The 19,320-nt window shown below is 42.2% G+C and overlaps 2 protein-coding genes across 6 annotated transcripts in view; one reads left to right on the top strand and one right to left on the bottom strand.

Moving 5' to 3' along the window:
- LOC144638335 (uncharacterized) overlaps positions 1-19,320 on the bottom strand; it is a 265,610-nt gene that overhangs the window by 121,981 nt on the left and 124,309 nt on the right. The gene's annotated exons all lie outside the window — the stretch shown is intronic.
- On the top strand, positions 1,098-18,379 carry LOC144638228 (beta-1,3-galactosyltransferase 5-like). 5 transcript variants are annotated; one of them, XM_078497437.1, is made up of 5 exons: positions 1,098-1,322; positions 2,335-2,412; positions 3,035-3,160; positions 3,809-3,868; positions 16,867-18,379. In XM_078497437.1, the coding sequence occupies exon 5, from the start codon at positions 16,893-16,895 to the stop codon at positions 17,973-17,975; it is 1,083 nt and encodes a 360-aa protein (XP_078353563.1). In that variant the 5' UTR covers positions 1,098-1,322; positions 2,335-2,412; positions 3,035-3,160; positions 3,809-3,868; positions 16,867-16,892; the 3' UTR covers positions 17,976-18,379. The 5 variants fall into 5 exon arrangements, with proteins under 5 accessions (XP_078353563.1, XP_078353564.1, XP_078353565.1 ...); XM_078497438.1 differs by having other exon boundaries at positions 2,332-2,412; XM_078497439.1 differs by lacking the exon at positions 2,335-2,412.

Here is a 19,320-nt window from a genome sequence, read left to right as displayed (position 1 = left end):
AAACAAACACTGAATAATGGTACTGTAATTACTGTAAAATCATTTTGACGAACGGCGATGTGAAGTTGATTGATAAAAAAAGATACAGAGGTTGTTAGTAGGATTTACTTTGGGGTGTCTGCTCACGGGAGCTTAAAAACAAAGAAAACGTCTAAGTCATAATCTCTGAAAGTGTCCGGGGCCGCTTACGGGAATGTCCGCTTATGAGAATGTAAAAATACAGAGTTTGTATGGGAGTTAAAACGGGGTTTCAAACAAGGCGGCCGTAAGTAGAGCTGTCCGCTTACGAGAGTGTCCGTAAAGAGAGCTTCGACTGTAGTAATTTCCGTTGTCAGCTCAGTCCTAACCGCAAAAAAAGAAAAAAACAACGAATTGGGCATCTGAATATATATATTTACGTCGTCCTAAGGGACGGACCATTATTTTTTTGGAGGGGGGGGGGGATGAAAAATATTGAAAAAAATTGTTCTCACGGCCTAGAAAGACAAAATAAATTGTTTGCAAACACGATATGTATAAAAAAAATAGTTAGAATTTCGAGAAAAAATGTTTGCAGAGGTGCATAAACTAAAAAAAAGTTTGCAGAGGAAAATTTTTCATCCCCCCCCCCCTCCAAGAAAATAATGGTCCGTCCCTAAACTTAGAGGGCAAATGCTGAAAAGCCACCTAACGGCACATACGCTTGGACAGCGTTTTTATGGGGTTCCCCGGTTATCCGCCGCACTGCATGCAAACTGTTGCACAGTCAAATCAGATTTCACCGATGAACGTGCCCCCCCCCCCCCCCAAAAAAAAAAAAAAAAAAAAAAAACGGATGTTACTGTTGGTGTCAGCAGTAGCTTGTGCATTTGTATTCCAATATCTGTATAATAAGCACTATTTGTCCGTCGGCGTCCTCTTCTATCCGAAAAGAGACTGCATGACGTGACATTTTGAAGAAAGCTTGCGTTACCTACCAGCAGGAGGGCAATACAGGGACCACGGAGCATTTCTTCAGAATACCGCGCTTTTCCGCGAGTCCCATTCCGTTTTTCCTTTCCGTTTTCGTGACGTGCCGATTTTCCGTGACGCAAGAGAGACTGGGAATGAAAGAGAATTCAACATGGCGGCGGAAGCTATCGACAAAAAGGCCGTCTTTGGTATCGTTCGCCTTTCGAAACATATTTCTCTCGTTTACTTGTATTTGGGTGCCAGGAAAATGGCTGGAACACCTGCAAAACACTAAAATGTAGGGTGAGAGCACATGTAAGGTTATAAACTTCGTTTACTGACAACAACAGCCTACAGAGTATCCATTCCAACGACATGCAAATCTGTCAGAGGTAAGTTTAAGCTTAAAAGCTGTTGTATATAAACGTGTTTTCAAGCTTATTCTGGCCGGTTTTAAGGAGAAAACGCATTCTTGTTGATGAATGGGTGGAGCTTTTGGCCGGGGGACGGGGGGGGGGAGGGGGAGCACTCCCATATATGAGCTATATAGGTATGTGCCGCTGTGAAGGGTATGGTTTTTCAAGCAGTTTAGTCTGGGATAGGGTATAGAAATCAGAGAGTTTTGGTCTAGAAAAGGGTAGCATTTGCCAGAAAACTGATTGGTGGTATGGCGTACGAATTAAGTCCAGAATAGGAATAGAGACTCAGAAGAGAAAGAGATTGACCTAAACGTAAATAAAATCATCGCAGCATCATTGTTGACAGGTGGTTTCCATTAAAACACTGATAGTGATACAGTTCTAAAAAATGCAAGTCTGGAATCTTCCAAGTTCCTTGCTCCCGGGTGGGGGATAGGGGCGGGCAAGTCTGGGACAGGGTAGGGATTTTCGGTGTCTAGTCTAGTATAGGGTTGCAAAAGTCAGCTTAACATGGTCTGGTAAAGGGTAAGGGCTTTAAATTCTCAGTGGCACACCCCCACCCAAAAATATACAGGGTACCCCCCAGGGGCTTTTGGGGGTTGAGAAGAGGCATCATGGCACAAAAATTTTCAGTCTCCCTCCTTTGCCATCCATCCATCCATTGTTTAGTCTGACTGTCAGTCAGTCAGTCTATCAGTTAGTTCAGCAAATAGACTATTCACCTAATTAGTCAGTCAGACAGTCTGTTATGTCATAGTCAGTCAGTCAGTCGGTCGGTGTCAGTCAGTCCGTCAGTGATATTAGTCGGACAGTCAGTCAGTAAATCCGTTCGTTGGTTGGCCAACCAGTTGTTAGTCAGTCGGTCGGTCAGTCAGTCAGTCAGTCAGTCAGTCAGTCAGTCAGTTGGTCTTTATAAGCCATTGAATTGTTATTGACAGCTCTAACCTTTTTATTTTGTCTTTAAAAACCTGCTTGGTTTCAGAAGAAGCTAATCTTTGATATGAGGTTGTGACATTCCTCTGAAAAATGGGACTTTATCCTTACAGGAACAATGCATTTGAAGGTAATAAAGTTTTTCTGCCTATAAGATCTGATTGTGACTCATAAGTAAATTGTCAGTTCGCAATAAAACAGAAAAGAAAACGAACATGTAGTCACGCAACGCTAATCACGTAAGTCGCATGGCCCCCAATGCGTGCAAATGATTACAGCTATATTGGTCTGCATGCATTGCATGTCTTTGTTGTAGACCAATTATTCTCCTCTTTTCTGACTACAATTAATCCAAATACACGAATGATTTTGGTGATGGATTGCCAAGAAATGACAACAATGCAGGCTAATTAACTCCTTTTGAAATAATTTATTACCGTATTTTCTTGATTAAACGCTCCTGGCGTTTATTTCAAACTTAGCCTAGTGAACCCGGCGTTTATTTGATTGGTGCACTTTATTCCTGACAAGTTTTTATTAAGCAATGGTTTTTATTCATTATTTTTGACATAAATGTATCTAGCTAATATACCTACAGCTTATTATACTTCAAATAAATACATGAAGGGTCTATTTTCAACTCCACCTTGGAGACCCGGCGTTTATTCGGTACCCGGCGTTTGAACGAAAAAATACGGTATGTTTAGTTTTCCTCCGTATAAATTATTCTCTCACATTGGCTTTTTTCCTAGGCGTCATTAAAATCAAGAGAGAAAGTATCTTTGCTGCAAGTTTACAATTCTAAAATGTGAAGCCTTTGCGGATCTTCCTGCACACAAGTTCCTGATGCGTTTGCAGTACACTTTGGAGTTTTAGAGGTAAACGTTTGGGGAACATGCTCAAAAAAATTTTTTTCTTCAGTGGTGTTGAAAGTTTGTGCACAATATGGCCTTTGGGGTGTTTTTCCAGGACAAGCTGCTGTCTGTAATTGTGGTACAGTCGAAGCTCTCTTAACGGACACTCTCGTAAGCGGACAGCTCTACTTACGGTCGCCTTGTCTGAAACCCCGTTTTAACTCCCATACAAACTCTGTATTTTTACATTCTCGTAAGCGGACATTCCCGTAAGCGGCCGCGGACACTTTCAGATATTACGACTTAGACCTTTTCTTTGTTTTTAAGCTCCCGTAAGCGGACAGCCAAAAGAAAATCCTATTAACTACCTCTGTATCTTGTTTTTGTAAATCAACTTCACATCGCCATTCGTCACAGTGATTTTACAGTAATTACAGTACCATATTTTAGTGTTTGTTTTGTCGTCATCCACGTCCGTCTGGTTATTGTTAGCTGGGCAAGTTCCCGTATGCGGCCATCTTTCCCCTACACCTCTAGTGGCCGCTTACGAGAACCATTCTCGTAAGCGGCCAGCTCCAGTTACGGACACTTTTTTCGCGTCCCGAGGGTTTCCGCTTACGAGAGCTTCGACTGTATTGTGTCTTATAATGTGGTGTACTTTCCTTCTTTCAGGATGAATATCACAGTGGGAAGTATCTGTAGTGGCAAGTTGACTGGAGTTTTCATTTCATGGTGAGTTTTATAAAGAGCTACATGACGGCGATTTTGCAGATTTTTTGTCTAAACTGTTCTGAAATTAGGGGTAAGCAACTGAACCTGACCTGTGAAAAACATTATCTTTGAACCTTTTAAGGAAGATATGACCTTAGTTTGCGGATATAAATCAAGCTACGGCTAAAATTATCTATTTTTTGAAGACCCTCGGAAACAACTTGAAAAATTAAGCCTTAATTTCTCAAATTGCAATCCATTTCCATCCGAGCCATCCGCAGCCAAAGACGCTTGTTAACAGTTTCAGTGCTCTAATAAAGCAATTGTTAATAAGAATGGACCATTATTTTTAGGTTTCCTACGACACAAATATAAATATTGGCTGTTCAAAAATCTGGTAAAATCCGTAACAAAGCCCCTTTAAAGGCATATACGGCAAATGGAAGTGGCCACTGACAGTAAAACTCTGAAATTCAATGAAGCATGCATATAATGTAAATATATATATAGATAAACGAAGTTTATAGTTTAGATATTTTAAGGATGTATATAAATTTTATTCTGTAATTAACTAATTTAAGTACACGACCCCACCAGCTCTGCTGATTAATTTATCGTGTTTAAATAAAGTGATTCATTCATTCATTCATTCATTCATTCATTCATGGCGGATCTAGAGCGGGGACGCTTTTATCCGCTACTGATTGCACTGGTTTAGAATCTGCTTGAGATTTTTAGCAATCATTAGGCGTTTCGTCTTTAATAGTTTGTTTCCTGAAAAGCAGCGATAGTTGTTACATTTTTGTACATCAAAGAGCAGAGTGAATATTCACCGGGGCAATTGTTAAGTTTGCTGTACACATCAAAGTAGTTGCTATCATAGTAAATTATGCGTCTACACTGAAACAGAGTTTTGCCTGTAACAACTCCGCCAGGTGCAGTTTCGGTAAAAAAAGAAGGTACAAGGCAAAGTGTGTTTCTGCGTCTGAGGTCGATTCACTTCGCGCAGTCATTAATACGAAGCAATTAACAAAAGAAGTCGTTATGAATAAATTGAAAACCTACTTTGATCATGCTTTGAGATTCTTCCGCTTTTGAAATTTATGTATGCTTGTTTAAAAGCTAACTGTGCATACATCTATGTTGCGTGAACTGAAAGGTGTTGGAAATAGCTAAAAGATGTTCGATACAACTGAAAGACGTTCGAGACAACAAAAACTTGTTCGAGACAAATGAAAGTTGAGAGAGCGGAAATAAAGTCGCCTTTCCACAGATACACCGTTACGCCGTAAGTCGGAAGTCACATGAAAGTGAGGCTTAAGTACAATAAAGTGGACCAACGTGGCCTTGAATACTGTAGTTGCTAAAAATAACTCAATATCTTTGCTTCTAATGATGTGATAAATAACTGCATTTTGCAATCATCCAACGCCCTATATGTTCCATGCCAAGTTAAGCAGACCAATAGCAAACCAAGTTTTTTAATGCTCGCTATCAATGGTTGATGTTACGCTTCAATGTACATGCATGACTTAAGTAATTTTTTTATCTGGCTTCCTTAACGTAGTAAACGAAAGTCTTTCTCTCTATATATGACATATATATGTATTGGATGTCTTTTAGAACAATAAAGATTCAAGCAAGCGGCCCTATTAATATATTCTCCACGGTTATAGGATACGGACGGTTATTTTTAAACAAACGTGCATACATACATTAAATTTCAAAAGTGGAAGAATCTGAAAGCATGGTCAAAGAGGGGTTTCAATTTATTCATAACGACTTCTTTTGTTAATTGCTTCGTATTAATGACTGAGCGAAGTAAATCGACTTCAGACGCAGAAACACAGTTTGCCTTGTACCTTCTTTTTTTACCGAAACTGCACCAGGCCGAGTTGTTACAGGCAAAACTCTGTCCAGCTACTTAGACTCATAGGTCTCGGTAAGAATCAATAATACCCACCAGTGATAACGGAAAGGCGGGGTACCTGGCATCATTGGCTTGCATCACGCATCGCGCGATAAACGAAGCTCTTCAATATTTACGCTTCAAAGTACCGACCCTGTTCTCCATGGTTAGAAGATACGGACTGTAAAAGGTTCAAGCAAGCATACGTACATCAGGTAATCTTAAAAGTATAAGAATCGGCTCAGAATCTTTTCAGCGTCTTCTTTTGTTTGACTGCAAACACATAAACACACTTTGCCTTGTACCTTGTACCTCTGTTCAGCTTCTAAGAGTCATACTCTGTTAGAATCGTGCAATATTAAGAAGTGGCGGCCAAAGTATGTCACCGAGTTGTATTGACTAAAATTTTGCATGTACCCTAACTAATACCGCAACGTTCGATGAATCGCCATAAATGAAGTTTATTCACGATAGTTAATATCAATATTAAAAAGGACAAATTTCTAGTTATAAGTTCGAATGGCCTAAATATTGTATTAAATCTTAGTATTCAAGGGTTTAACCACAAATTAGATGTTTTAAAGGCCGGTATATTTTTGTTTGAAAATTACGAAGATGGCCGGTTCTCGTCGATTCCGAAGGCGAGTCAACATCACATGGTAAATCGAAAGATTGCGCACTGTAAACATTCACGTTAGAAAAACTAGTGCTACAGAATTGAAAAGCTATCGTTTTCATAACGCTCGAGATCGATGAGATTGTTTTAGCAACAAGTTTCGGTAAGAAACAAACAAACAAGACCCTCAAATTTACTGCAAGTCGAACAACCGATATCTCAAATGTTATGTCGAGGCTAGAATGTAGTTTATTCAGGATAGGCAAGTAAATATTAAAATTAAGTTATCAGTACGATTCGGCCAAAATTCTGTATTAATCTTGGTTTAGCCTCTTAACTACAAAATGGATGTTTAAAAGTCTCGTTTATTTTTTCTTTGGAAATTGTTAAGATAGCCGGTTTTGGTCGGCTCTGAAGGAGAGCCAACATGGCGGATCAAAGGTTTTCTTGTCGTTTCAGGAACAGAACCTCCCGTTCAGGTTTTAGAAAAAACACTGCCATAGAACTTAAGAGCCATATATGCTTTCTATAACACTTTATATCGATGAGATTGTTTAAAAAGCAAGTAAAGGCAACCGTTGCGTCCCTCATCATCAGTCTTGCAGTCGTCAGAATTTGTATAGCAACTGGTTTTAATTTAATAGACTACATTCTGTATGAAAAACGTGGCTCCCTTAAAAAACTGCCCCCTGCAGTTCCACAGTCGTCAAAATTTACATAACGACTTAGATGTTTATTTTTGCTCCACAGTCCTGCAGTCGTCAGAATTTACATAACAACCAGTTCAACAGACTCTATGGTCTCGAAATTCTCGAAGCGTGTTAAAAGAAACCAAAAGAGATACGTATAAGTAGCGATTTAGTAAAACACTTTACAATAAAAATTTGCGATGAGACATTCGCTAAAAACATTATAAACTCCGTTTAAAAGTTTTAAAAAAGACGCGACGTTTCGACAATGACTTAACGTCATTATCAAGCAAAGAGAATATGTCATAGAATGTATAAATACTAAAAATAGACAATGGAGATTAATTAAAGGATCCTAGTCAGCCACGCCTCTATTATTGTTTATATTCGGGCAACTCCGGGGAGTCTCGTTTCAGATTACATGTGGCGCGCGTACAAAGTCAACAGACCGCGACAAAATTTGACAACGCGCGAAAGTTTTCCCTCGAATCAACTTTAAAAGATCTGCCAGAATGTAAGGAATGAACATCGAAGATTGTGACAGCCTAATAGATATCGAAGAATCTTGTTTTCCGGGGCCATCTTGAAGCACAGATATTTATGGTTCGTCCGTTGTCAGACGCGCAGTGCAAAATGAGAGCGGAGAAGCGATCGCTTCTTTGCTCTTTGGCGGACTCCGTTCGAGTGCTGAGGAATGAAATAATTTTCTCTAAGCTTACTATTCAAAATCTCTTCTTATGTTATAGAGTATTCGTATTCCATTTTCCTTTGTAAGATTTGTTTCTTCAAGATTACGTGGAGTCGAAAAAGAACGGCTAAATCTTCTGGTTGTCCTACTCGAAGTGCCGCGCTTGAGTGCTATTACATATGCAAATGTGGAACTAAAAATCGGCTTCCAAGAATAAAACAAGTGTTGTATTTCTGCAACCTGGCTATAACTAAGCCCTTTGATGCCAAGGCTATCTTGCTTTTGATTCCAGAGGTCGAACGTTGATTGTCGCGAAAGAATTCTCTTTGTTTGTTCGGTAGTTTCGGCCGACCACGCTTTGGAACGCGAGATGACATCGGGCATCCTACTTGCAAACGAATATTTTAACGGCAAATTAAAAGAAACCAATAAAATAAACGCTCGAAATGAAGCACAGATAATTACTTAAGACTTTGATGGTAGATTAAGATGTGAATATACTGCGTACGCGAGGATGCGCTTGGATTGTCGGCCACAATTCAAAACACCCGAAATAAGATGGCATTTAAAATGGCGGATTAGGCTCTTGATACGCGCAAAGTCCGCCTGGAGTCCGCCTGCGTATTCAAATTTGGTCGCAGTTTCTTTATAAATAGCATCTCGTAAATGAGGCAGTCAAATTTTCCTCGGCATTTTTTCAGGACACGAAATTGGTTTTCCTTTAGGAGGTTCACATCACTTCTGTTTTTCAAATTGGAAAAAGAGAAACGTGCATCGATTACTTTTTGCTCCCCTTGGTCCGTGAACTTGAAAAAAACAGTCATGACGTGTAACAGACCGTTTAGTCACGAATTCTCTTTGTCGACTTTGTTTCAAACATTTTAGAGGACAGCACAGCTCAGTGAACAAACAGCTCAGGGTTAAAGAATAATTATTTTTTTAGTAAATATTTAACAATTATTCACCGAAGTGGAGGTAAATATCCACCATATTCACCGATACTGAGGTGAATAATTGTTTTAGTATATACCACACAAGTTGAATAACTAGCGGACCAAAACATCCATTTCGGTAAACAAAGCGACACGCAAAGGCAGTTTGTTTCTCTTTAGCTGCTCGGAGGTGAATAGTACTTTGCTAGTCTCCTCCAAGTTAACCAATCAACGCGCGCGACAAGCACTATTCACTTGTGTGGCATATACTAATACTGAATATTCCCAGTTTAAAATCGAATAAACTAGAAGAATAGGTATATAAGTTCGCTATGGCTTCGCTTCGAAAAAGACATAGTTTGAACTAAGAAAAAGTACTAACAATAGCAGTGAGCTATTTTAAAGAACTTTCACATAGAATACTAGAAATAATTCACTCTAACTATCAATTCATCAAGGCCGTACAAAATAAACCGAGATGCTATCGGTAACTTAAGGAAAATAATCTCATTGGCTAATACCGTAAATACTTTTCCGATGCGAAGCCAAAGACCTGTACAATCAACCTTTGTTTTTGCAACCTTGTTCCCAGGGTCTCTCTCTTCCCGCCCCCCAGAAGGGGAGCAGGGAGAGAGAGACCCTGGGAACGAGGTTATTTGTTAAGTTGGTCAATCATCAATCATCATCTTATAAATTTCCTCTCGTCTCGCCCATTTTAAGGAGACTCGATGTAGTTTTTTAAGCCCAAGGGTGATTGTTTTGAAAATGAAAATTATCTAGGAAGCCAATGCTCGATTTTTGCCAAACGACACCATAATGATTAAATATGACCAAAGTTTAATTTTTACCGGTCACTTAGTCACAAAGGTTACCATAGCAACGATTGTCGTTTTCTTTTGTTTTCAAACAAGCTTTATTCTCTCGAAATCTAGATTGACTCTTGGTATTCATTTTCTGATATGTTAAATTTCAGTAGATTGACTAACTAACTTAGAAAGATCTGTACGAGCGTTTTCAAGTAAATCAGGAATGAAGTTTCCAGAAAAAACCCGTTTTAATGTGAAATAGGCGCTTTTAAATCGTTTCGTAGTATTTGAGCGCAGTTATTTAAAATGAGATATAAATACTTACACTATCAAAGACCAATAACTAAGAGTGAGAAAGTTTTTGCTTTAATTTTTTAAAATATATTGACTGCCAATTGTATGAAACTTCAAAAGATTGCAAAAAAATCATTCTTGATTTACTCTTAAACGCTCTTACAGATTTTTCTTAAATTTTGTCTACAGGTAGTAAATCCACTATACTTAAACATATCAAAAAATAAATACCAAGAGTCAATCTAGATTTCGAGAAAATTAAGTTTGTTTGTAACCTCTGTGACTAAGTGACTAGTAAAAAATCAAACTTTGGTCATATTTGATCATTATGGTGTATTTTGACAAAAATCGAACATTGGCTTCCTAGATATTTTTCAATTTCAAAACGACCACCCTAGGGATAAAAAACTACATCGAGCCTCCTTAAAGATTCCTCTTTTAGCTACCTTACAGTAAGACACATTGCTTTAGAGATTGAATTTGTAGCGCAGAGCTAGGAACTAGTCCAAGTAAAAGAAAGACACACTTACTTTAGCATCATTTTAGTCTCATTCACAGATTTGTGGCAGACATATACTGTAAATGTAATATAACAATAGAGTTGATGTTCGCGGGCGTAAATATGTTTTTGGCCCGACTCAGGCTCATTTTAGCCCGAGCCGCAGGCGAGGGCTAAAATGAGCTCCGCCAGCAGGCAGTGCCTGCGGCATTAGTATTGTTGTATGCGCGCGCATGTTTTCGCGCCACATGTTCTGTATGTGTAATATGTCAGCCATCTTGGTTGCATTAAAAACTGCTGTTGAAGTTCTTTCGTTGTGACGTGCGTTCTTGTCTCTTAAACATTGGCGTGGTGGCAGCGACGATTAATCCACGTCCTCAAGAGCCTGAGTGTCGTCTCGCTGGTCCAAGCAACAACGAGTCTACCTATCCTATGGTCGAGTGAACTCTGAACAGCCGTCTCATCGTAAGGAAAGTATAACTTCACTGTTCCTTACTGTTACTGTGTTAAACATGCATTCAAATAGAGCCCCGAAACAGTGGTCCCTAACAAAGAATGAAAGTATCACATCATTTGAAGCCTGGCGCCAGAATCTTCAGTATTCCCTGTCTTTAGACGCTAATTTCGCCCCGTTTTTAGCAGACAATTTTACATGGCAGAAAAAGTCGTCCACTGCCCCCAATAGAGGGCTCACTACCGATGGGGAAGACGTCCCATTAACTCGCCGACGTACCGCCGCACAGAAGAACGTACACCTTGAACTCATGTTAGGTCAGATAGCAAATTTTTGCCCCGTTATTTCACGCAATACCATTGTGAAGAATACCACTTCAGTCAAGTCCATTTGGCAAGCAATAAGGTCCCACTTTGGCTTTCAGTCCACGGGTGCTCATTTTCTAGATTTCTCTAACATTAAACTCGAAGTTGATGAACGCCCTGAAGACTTGTTTCAACGGTTAATGTCCTTCACTGAAGATAATTTGCTTGTTGCAAATGGCAACATAACCCACCATGGGGAAGTCATTACTGTTGATGAGGAACTGTCACCCACACTTGAGAATTTCGTGGTTTTAACCTGGCTAAGACTCATTCATAACGATCTACCTGCCCTTGTCAAGCAGCGCTACGGAACTGAGTTAAGATCAAGAACACTTGCTTCCTTAAAACCTGAAATCTCGCAGGCGCTAGACTCTCTTCTCGATGAGATTCGCTCCAACGCCGACACCAAAGTTCTCCGAACCACTGCTTCACGGTTCAGGCAGCCACCTCCTCGCCCCTCCGTTAAGTCTTCTGCACAACCATGGCCTCCGAGGCGACCGAGGTCCTGTCCTTTATGTAAACAAGCTGGTCGCAACGACCAGCACTTCTTAAGTGCATGCTCATATTTACCTCCGGAGGACCGTACTTACCTTTCTCGTTCTCGCCTTACCTCTACCCTTGACGACGAGGAACCTGACTACTCAGACTATGTGCCCTCAGCCTTCCCCGACGAGGACGACCCCCCTCCACACACTACAGCTCGTACAGTTTCACGCCGTGTCAGCACTAAACAGTCACCCCACTTTAAGGCTTTTTACAAACAGCATCCACTCCGACTGACCCTAGACACAGGTGCAGAGACTAGTATGATCAAGTCATCCGTGGCCCGTTCAATTGGTGCAACCATTGTAAAGTCTTCCCAGCAAGCTTTACAAGCCGACGGCATGACTCCCTTAGCTGTAGCCGGGGAAACTCACCTCATCTTATCCCGAGCAGACAAACAACTCGGTCTTGACGCCCTCGTTGTTGACGACTTAGACGTAGACGTCCTGGCTGGCACACCCTTCCTTATTGCTAACGACATCACCGTCCGTCCCGCTTTGTGCCAAGTACGTATTCAGGACTCTGAGGTTATACATTATGACCCCGATAGTGATTCAACTGGCTCTCATGCTGTGCGACGTGCACAAAGTTACGTCCTATGCGCTTCCTCCTCCGCAACCGTTGTTTGGCCTGGTGAATACTTGGAACTGGACGTCCCTTCCGACCTAGGTGACGATTGCGTACTAGCACTTCAACCGCGCACAGACACCCCAATATCGAAACACACCAAACCCACCTGCATTTGGCCTGAACCTCAAGTTGTAGAAGCTGTCGGATCCAAAATCCGCTTAACCAACACTTCCAACGAGCCGAAAGCCATAGGTCGCCACGAGCACCTCAGCGAGATTCTACCCACAGCAGAAACACCGTCACCGACCCCCAACCCAGCATCCACCACTAAGTCAATTCCAGTGAAGCCACACAGTCTACCTCCCTTCTCGTCTTCCGTGTCCTTAGACCCCGACAAATTGCTGCCAGATGAAACCCGTCTCAAGTTTCAACAGCTGCTGCAGTCATACGACAGAGTCTTCAACCCCGACATAGCCGGTTACAATGGTGCTGCTGGTCCCATCCAAGCAACTGTGAATATAGGCCCCGTACAGCCTCCACAACGGAAAGGCCGCGTACCTCAGTACTCTCGCAACCAACTGGTCGAACTCCAAGCTAAGTTTGACGAGCTGGAACAGGCCCAGGTCTTCCGTCGCCCCGAGGATCTGGGCATAACCGTTGAGTATCTTAATCCTTCATTTCTTGTAAAAAAGCCTTCAGGTGGTCACCGACTCGTGACCGCATTTGCCGACGTAGCACGCTACAGTAAACCGCAGCCATCTCTAATGCCAGACGTCGACACAACCCTGCGCACTATCACACCATGGCGCTACATGATCCAAACTGATCTCACCCGAGCATTCTACCAGATACCTCTCTCCCAGTCTTCTCTAAAGTACTGTGGTGTAGCCACCCCCTTCCGTGGAATCCGTGTATACACAAGATCAGCAATGGGGATGCCTGGCTCCGAGACCGCACTCGAGGAAATGATGTGTCGTGTTCTGGGTGACTTAATTCAAGAAGGCTGCGTGGCTAAACTCGCAGACGACCTGTACTGTGGCGGCGATACACCCGAAACCCTCTTGACCAACTGGAGACGGGTACTGAAGGCGCTTGATCGTTGTAACCTCCGTTTGTCCCCTACGAAGACTGTCATCTGTCCAAAGTCTACCACCATCCTTGGCTGGATCTGGTCTCAAGGCCGTCTATCAGCCAGCCCTCATCGTATTGCCGTCTTGCAATCATGCCCTCCTCCCCAAAGTGTGAAAGGCCTACGTTCCTTCATTGGAGCCTATAAAGTCCTCAGTCGCGTACTCCCAAACTGCTCGGACATAGTGGACCCCCTCGAGAGCACCCTCACGGGCCTCCAGTCTAACGACAAGCTGCTTTGGGATGAGAACCTCACCTTCAGGTTCAAGCGTGCCCAGGAGTATCTGTCCAAACACAAATCCATAGTCCTACCACGTCCTTCTGACACTCTTTGGATAGTCACCGATGGCTCAGTCACCAAGAGAGGCCTTGGTGCTACATTGTATGTTACCCGTGAAAGTCATCTTTCCCTTGCTGGCTTCTACAGCGCCAAGTTGCGGAAACACCAAGTCACCTGGCTCCCCTGCGAGGTCGAAGCATTATCTATTGCTGCTGCTGTCAAACACTTCGCTCCATTCATCATTCAGTCGCAACAGCCTACGACTGTATTAACTGACAGCAAACCGTGCGTTCAAGCAATTGAAAAGTTATGTCGCGGTGAATTCTCGGCCAGCCCCCGAGTAACTTCCTTCCTCACGACTGTAAGCCGTTACCAAGTCAGTCTTCAACATTTGGCTGGTAAGGCCAACCTTCCGTCTGACTTCACCAGTCGCAATGCCCCCGACTGCAGTGAGCCTAAATGCCAAATTTGCACCTTCGTCCACGAAATGGAAGACTCAGTCGTGCGTAGCGTTTCGATTCAGGACATTCTCGACAAGAAGTACAACCTCCCGTTCACCACAAGGTCAGCATGGCTACAGATCCAGAACGACTGCCCCGACCTCCGAAGGGTGCATGCCCACCTCAAACAAGGCACTCGCCCGTCAAAGAAGATCACCAATATTCGCGACGTTAAGCGGTATCTCAGCTGCACCTCCATTGCTCGTGACGGAGTCCTCGTAGTCAAACACTCCAAGCCATTCGTTCCTGTTTCCGAAGCAATTGTTGTGCCCCGTTCTGTACTGGATGGTCTTCTAACTGCCCTCCACATCAAACTAAACCATCCTTCCCGCCATCAGCTCCAAATGGTGTTCCAACGACAGTTCTTTGCCCTCGACATGAGCGACGCCATTTCCTGCGTTACATCTGCCTGCCACACGTGCGCTTCACTCCAGTCGTTTCCGAGCACCTTGGTATCCCAATCCTCTGATGACCCTCTCGAAGTGATAGGAATCTCCTTTGCCGCTGACGTAATCAAGCGCCACCGTCAGTTCATCCTTGTTCTTAGAGAATGCTCCACGTCACTTACTGCATCTTGCTTGATACCGGACGAAAAGCATGACACTCTACGCGATGCCCTCACAATACTAATCGTCGGTTTACACCCTCTTGATGGTCCTAGAGCTGTTATACGTGTTGATCCTGCTCCTGGTTTTTCATCCCTGAGCAACAACGACTCGCTCGAACATTTAAACGTCTCAATCGATGTCGGCCGTATTAAGAATAAGAACCACAACCCTGTCGCCGAGAAGGCAGTCCGCGAACTTGAAGAAGAGCTCCTCCGACAAGAACCAGGTGGAGGACCAGTAGGCGAAGTTGGCCTCGCTCTGGCTACCGCACGTCTTAACTCCCGCCTTCGTTTCTCGGGTCTTTCTTCTCTCGAGTTGTGGACCCAACGCAACCAATTCACCCATGAGCAGTTGCCGTTGTCTGATTACCAACTCATACTCGATAGGCACAAACATCGCTCTACTAACCACGCCTATAGCGAGAAGTCCAAGAACCCCCGCGGTCTTGTCGCAAACACGCCACCTCTACAAGTTGGAGATATTGTCTACCTCTTCTCTGATAAGGACAAGTCACGCGCTCGTGATCGCTATGTCGTTGTCTCCATCGACACCCCTTGGTGTTTTGTAAAGAAGTTTCGTGGCTCACAACTCAGAGCCACTTCTTACAAAGTCAAGCTGTTCGAGTGCTATTCCGTTCCCTCTTCCATCATTGTGCCCAGCCTCCCAGGTCCTTCAGCCCCTCCAGACATGGACGTCGAGCCTCCAGTAACTCCTGCGGTGTCCCCAGCCCCGGTACATCCTGTGTTACCTCCCCCTGCACCTCCAGAACTCATCACCATTCCGTCTGACGAGGAACAAGTCCCGTCCTTCACCAGTGATGACACACCACTTGATACCATCAGTCGCTCACCTTCCCCAGTCGCTGTACAAGACGAGTCAAGCACAAGTGTTGCAGTCACAGATCAACCATTGTTGTCTCCTCCCAACTTTCCTGATCACCCAGCTTCAAGACCTCAAAGGCAGCGCAGACCTCCTTCACACTTGCAGGACTATGTTAGATTTTAACCTGCGTGTGGTACCTTTAGATCCACAGTTTAGTTTTAGGTTTACACTTTCACAAGGTACTACTAGAGACTGAGACATTTGGTTAGTCTGTCTTAATTGACATGCAGTTTTCTTCGTTTAAGTTCATATTTTTATTGCCCATGTATTTCAAGCCTGTGTACAACTACAGTTTGTCAGTTCGCTACCATTTAAAGGTGAGAAGAGGTTGCGCCAGCAGGCAGTGCCTGCGGCATTAGTATTGTTGTATGCGCGCGCATGTTTTCGCGCCACATGTTCTGTATGTGTAATATGTCAGCCATCTTGGTTGCATTAAAAACTGCTGTTGAAGTTCTTTCGTTGTGACGTGCGTTCTTGTCTCTTAAACATTGGCGCTCTGAGAAGGGCCAAAAACATATTTACGCCCAAGAACATCAACTCTATTACTATTATAATCATTTCAGAGGGTATTAAGTTAAGGAATCAAAAACAGTATTAAGCGATAACTTGAACACTGCCATTGCGAGTCGGCGTTTTATTTCTGATTGAAAACTAGGTTAAAAGTTTACAAAACTCGGCAGAAAACCGCAAAATTACTCTAAACAATCTTTGCTTGAAAAGGAAATTACAAAATTCTATCGGCAGCAAAGAAATAGTCGTCATTTAGAAGTGTTAAAATTACTTGTGCTGTTAACTGAACTGGCAGTTTGGAATATGCCTGAAATTCAACTGAGCGAGTTTCGCTCGACGAAGACAAACTTACATTCACTTCGCCGCCTGGATTCTTCTTTGAGTTTCTGTAATTCCTCTTCATCTAGCTGTGAAGACTGAAAATTTGCTTTCCCTTTCAGTCCTTCAAACATTTTGTCGTTATAAAGCTCAAAAACAGTTTTGAAGCGTCTCGACTCAAATTAAACGAAGCTTGAAATTATGCCAGCTTGTGCCAGCCAGCAAGAAAACGGCGCGAACAGTTGAATGGTTTTCAGTTCTGATTGGCTGGCTTCGTTTTTTTCTTGTTTCTGATTGGTCCACCACAGCGGGCTAAAATATATTTTAGCCCGCTGAATTCTCCATTTTAGCCCGCAAAATACGCCACAATGCCCGATGAAATGATTATAATTAGAGTTTGCTTCTTTTGTCTTGTTTTGACTACACAGGCCAAAGAAAAACCACACATTTCAAAATGGCGATCATGAAGCGACGGACCAGAAGCCTCCGGTATTTTATCGTCATTTTGACGATTATTGTATGCTTGCAGTTGGGTTTTTTTGTTGTGACGCATTTCTTCCATTTATCAAGTTCAAGTCTGGTTTACAAAAAATTGGGAGGCGAACAGAAGCTGGAAAACACAACAGCACAAACAACAACAACAACAACAACACCAGCTACAACAAAAGTGCAACACGAAACAGAACAACACAGCAATACCAAGGGGAACACAACATCAAATTGGAAACCGTTTAAGACAACTCTAATCACAAACAGAACTTGTTCACAATACTACAGTCTTCTTATTCTTGTCTCATCTGCTCCGGCCAATTTGCAGAGAAGGAATATCATCCGCAAAACTTGGGCCTTCAAAAGGGCCTTTAAACCGCGATGGACAACTGTTTTTCTTGTCGCTCAAACGCGAAATCAAAACGAATCGAATTCATTGTTAAAGGAGGATGAACTTTATGGAGACCTCGTGCGAGGTGACTACTTCGATTATTACTATAATCAAACCTACAAGATACAAATGGGCTTCGATTGGGCAGCCAGGTATTGCAAGTTCTCGTTTCTTTTAAAGACTGACGACGATGTGTTTGTGAACTCTGAAAAACTTGTTTCTTTCTTGAGTGAACCCACCACGCCAAAGAAAGCTCTTTACATGGGTGTTCCTTATAAAGATCCTAAGGTACTAAGGCGGGGTAAATGGAAAGTATCCAAAGAAGAATATAGCGATGCAAAGTATCCAGATTTCTGTCCAGGTTTTGGATATGTTTTATCCTACGATGTTGTAATTTCGCTAGTCAAAACCTTTAGCCTTCTGCCATACTTTAGATTGGACGATGTCTACGTCGGCATGCTTGCGAACAGAACTGGAATTAAACCTATACGCAATGTCGGTTTTGAATTGCATTTACGAAAGACAGCAAAACAATGCATTCCAAAGGAGAGCACTTTAGTAAGACACGGATTTTTTGGACGAAATGGAACCAACGGAGATTGCCTTGTTGAGATTTTTAACCTAGCCACTAAGATGTTAAAATACCCAGTTGTATAGAAATCGTGTCTTGTTTGGTTGTTAAAACAAAACTTAAGTCATGTTCCTCTTTGGTGATGCTCCCATAAACCATCATACTTGAATTTTTTGTTTTGTTTTAAACTGCGATTTTTAATATTTTGTTAAAGTTAAGCCAGTGAGCAGCACGTCTGCGAAATATCCATCACTAGCCACCTCCAATTCAGTGAATAGTTGTTAACTAATGTTAGTATTAAAGGGGCTATGTCAAGCAATTTTAAGCAATTTCGGCACCGACCAACTGGTCAAAGAAGTAACTGAAATGTCGCAATAACGGCTTTAAACTGTAGAAGAACTAAAAAAAAAAAACAGAAAGGCCAAAAAGGGGCATGGATGGGAAAAATTCGAGAACATTAAAACGGATTGCGTTTGGGTAAACTTGAAATTCGTCGGCCCGACTTTTTTCAAGTTTATCTCAGTTTGTATGAAAGTGTCATTTACAATGTAAATGCTGTGATTTTGCCAATAAAAGAGTTTGCTCTGCCAATTTGAGCTTTAGAGCTCTTAATTAACGAAAATGAATCGAATTACTTAAAATACCGTGACATAGCCCATTTAAAGTGCCTATGACAGATTTTTTATTTCCCTGTTCGAATCAACATTGGGTCCTGATATGAAAAGCGAAAAAGAAATTCTGTAGCGGTTTTCCTTCACCGCGGTTTCGACGTTTAAAAACGTGAAATTTTATTTCCGTCTGGGTCAAATACCGCGCTAAGAGGGGAACTGGCGCGAGCTGTGTTGCTACTTGTCACCGAGAACACATTGACATGTTATTTTTCTAAACGACTTTTGACATAGAAATGGACTTCGATATCTTGGGTGTTGAATATTTTAGGGAGTCCACAATCTCCCTAGTCCACAATCGAAAGTCATTTGTTCCTGGTTTCACGTAGCAATCCAGCTCTCCCCAGTTTCCCCTCCTGGCGCGGTATTTGACACAACCGGAAGTAAAATTTCACGGTTTTTTAACGGGAAAAACGCGGTGAAGGGAAACCGCTACAGGAATTTTTATTTCGCTTTTCATATCAGGACCCAATGTAGATTCGAACAGGGAAATAAAAAAGAATCTGTCATAGGCACCTTAACCAAAAATGTCGAAAACTTGGTTTACGTTACCAGAGAACTTGTAATTAGGGGGTGGAGGGACTTTATACCAAGTTCTTAGTTACAAAATGTTAACATGATTACGTTTATTTCTGTTGTTTACAACTAGTCTAAATAAAAGCAAGACACACTTACTTCAGCATCATTTTAGTCTCAGTCAGAGATTTTTGGCAGACATATCCTGTACTGTAAATCTAACCTGTACTCTGAGTTAGGGCTTTCC

This window comes from Oculina patagonica, chromosome 14, assembly GCF_052425735.1.
Source record: "Oculina patagonica isolate OP01 chromosome 14, crgOcupat, whole genome shotgun sequence".
NCBI lineage: Eukaryota > Metazoa > Cnidaria > Anthozoa > Scleractinia > Oculinidae > Oculina > Oculina patagonica.
The sequence above is the reverse complement of the archived record's forward strand: the minus strand, read 5'-3'. Positions and strand labels throughout refer to the sequence as shown.

Excerpts from the sequence above, each read along its gene's own strand:
- LOC144638228 (XM_078497439.1), top strand. The coding sequence starts at position 16,893 with ATGGCGATCATGAAGCGACGGACCAGAAGCCTCCGGTATTTTATCGTC.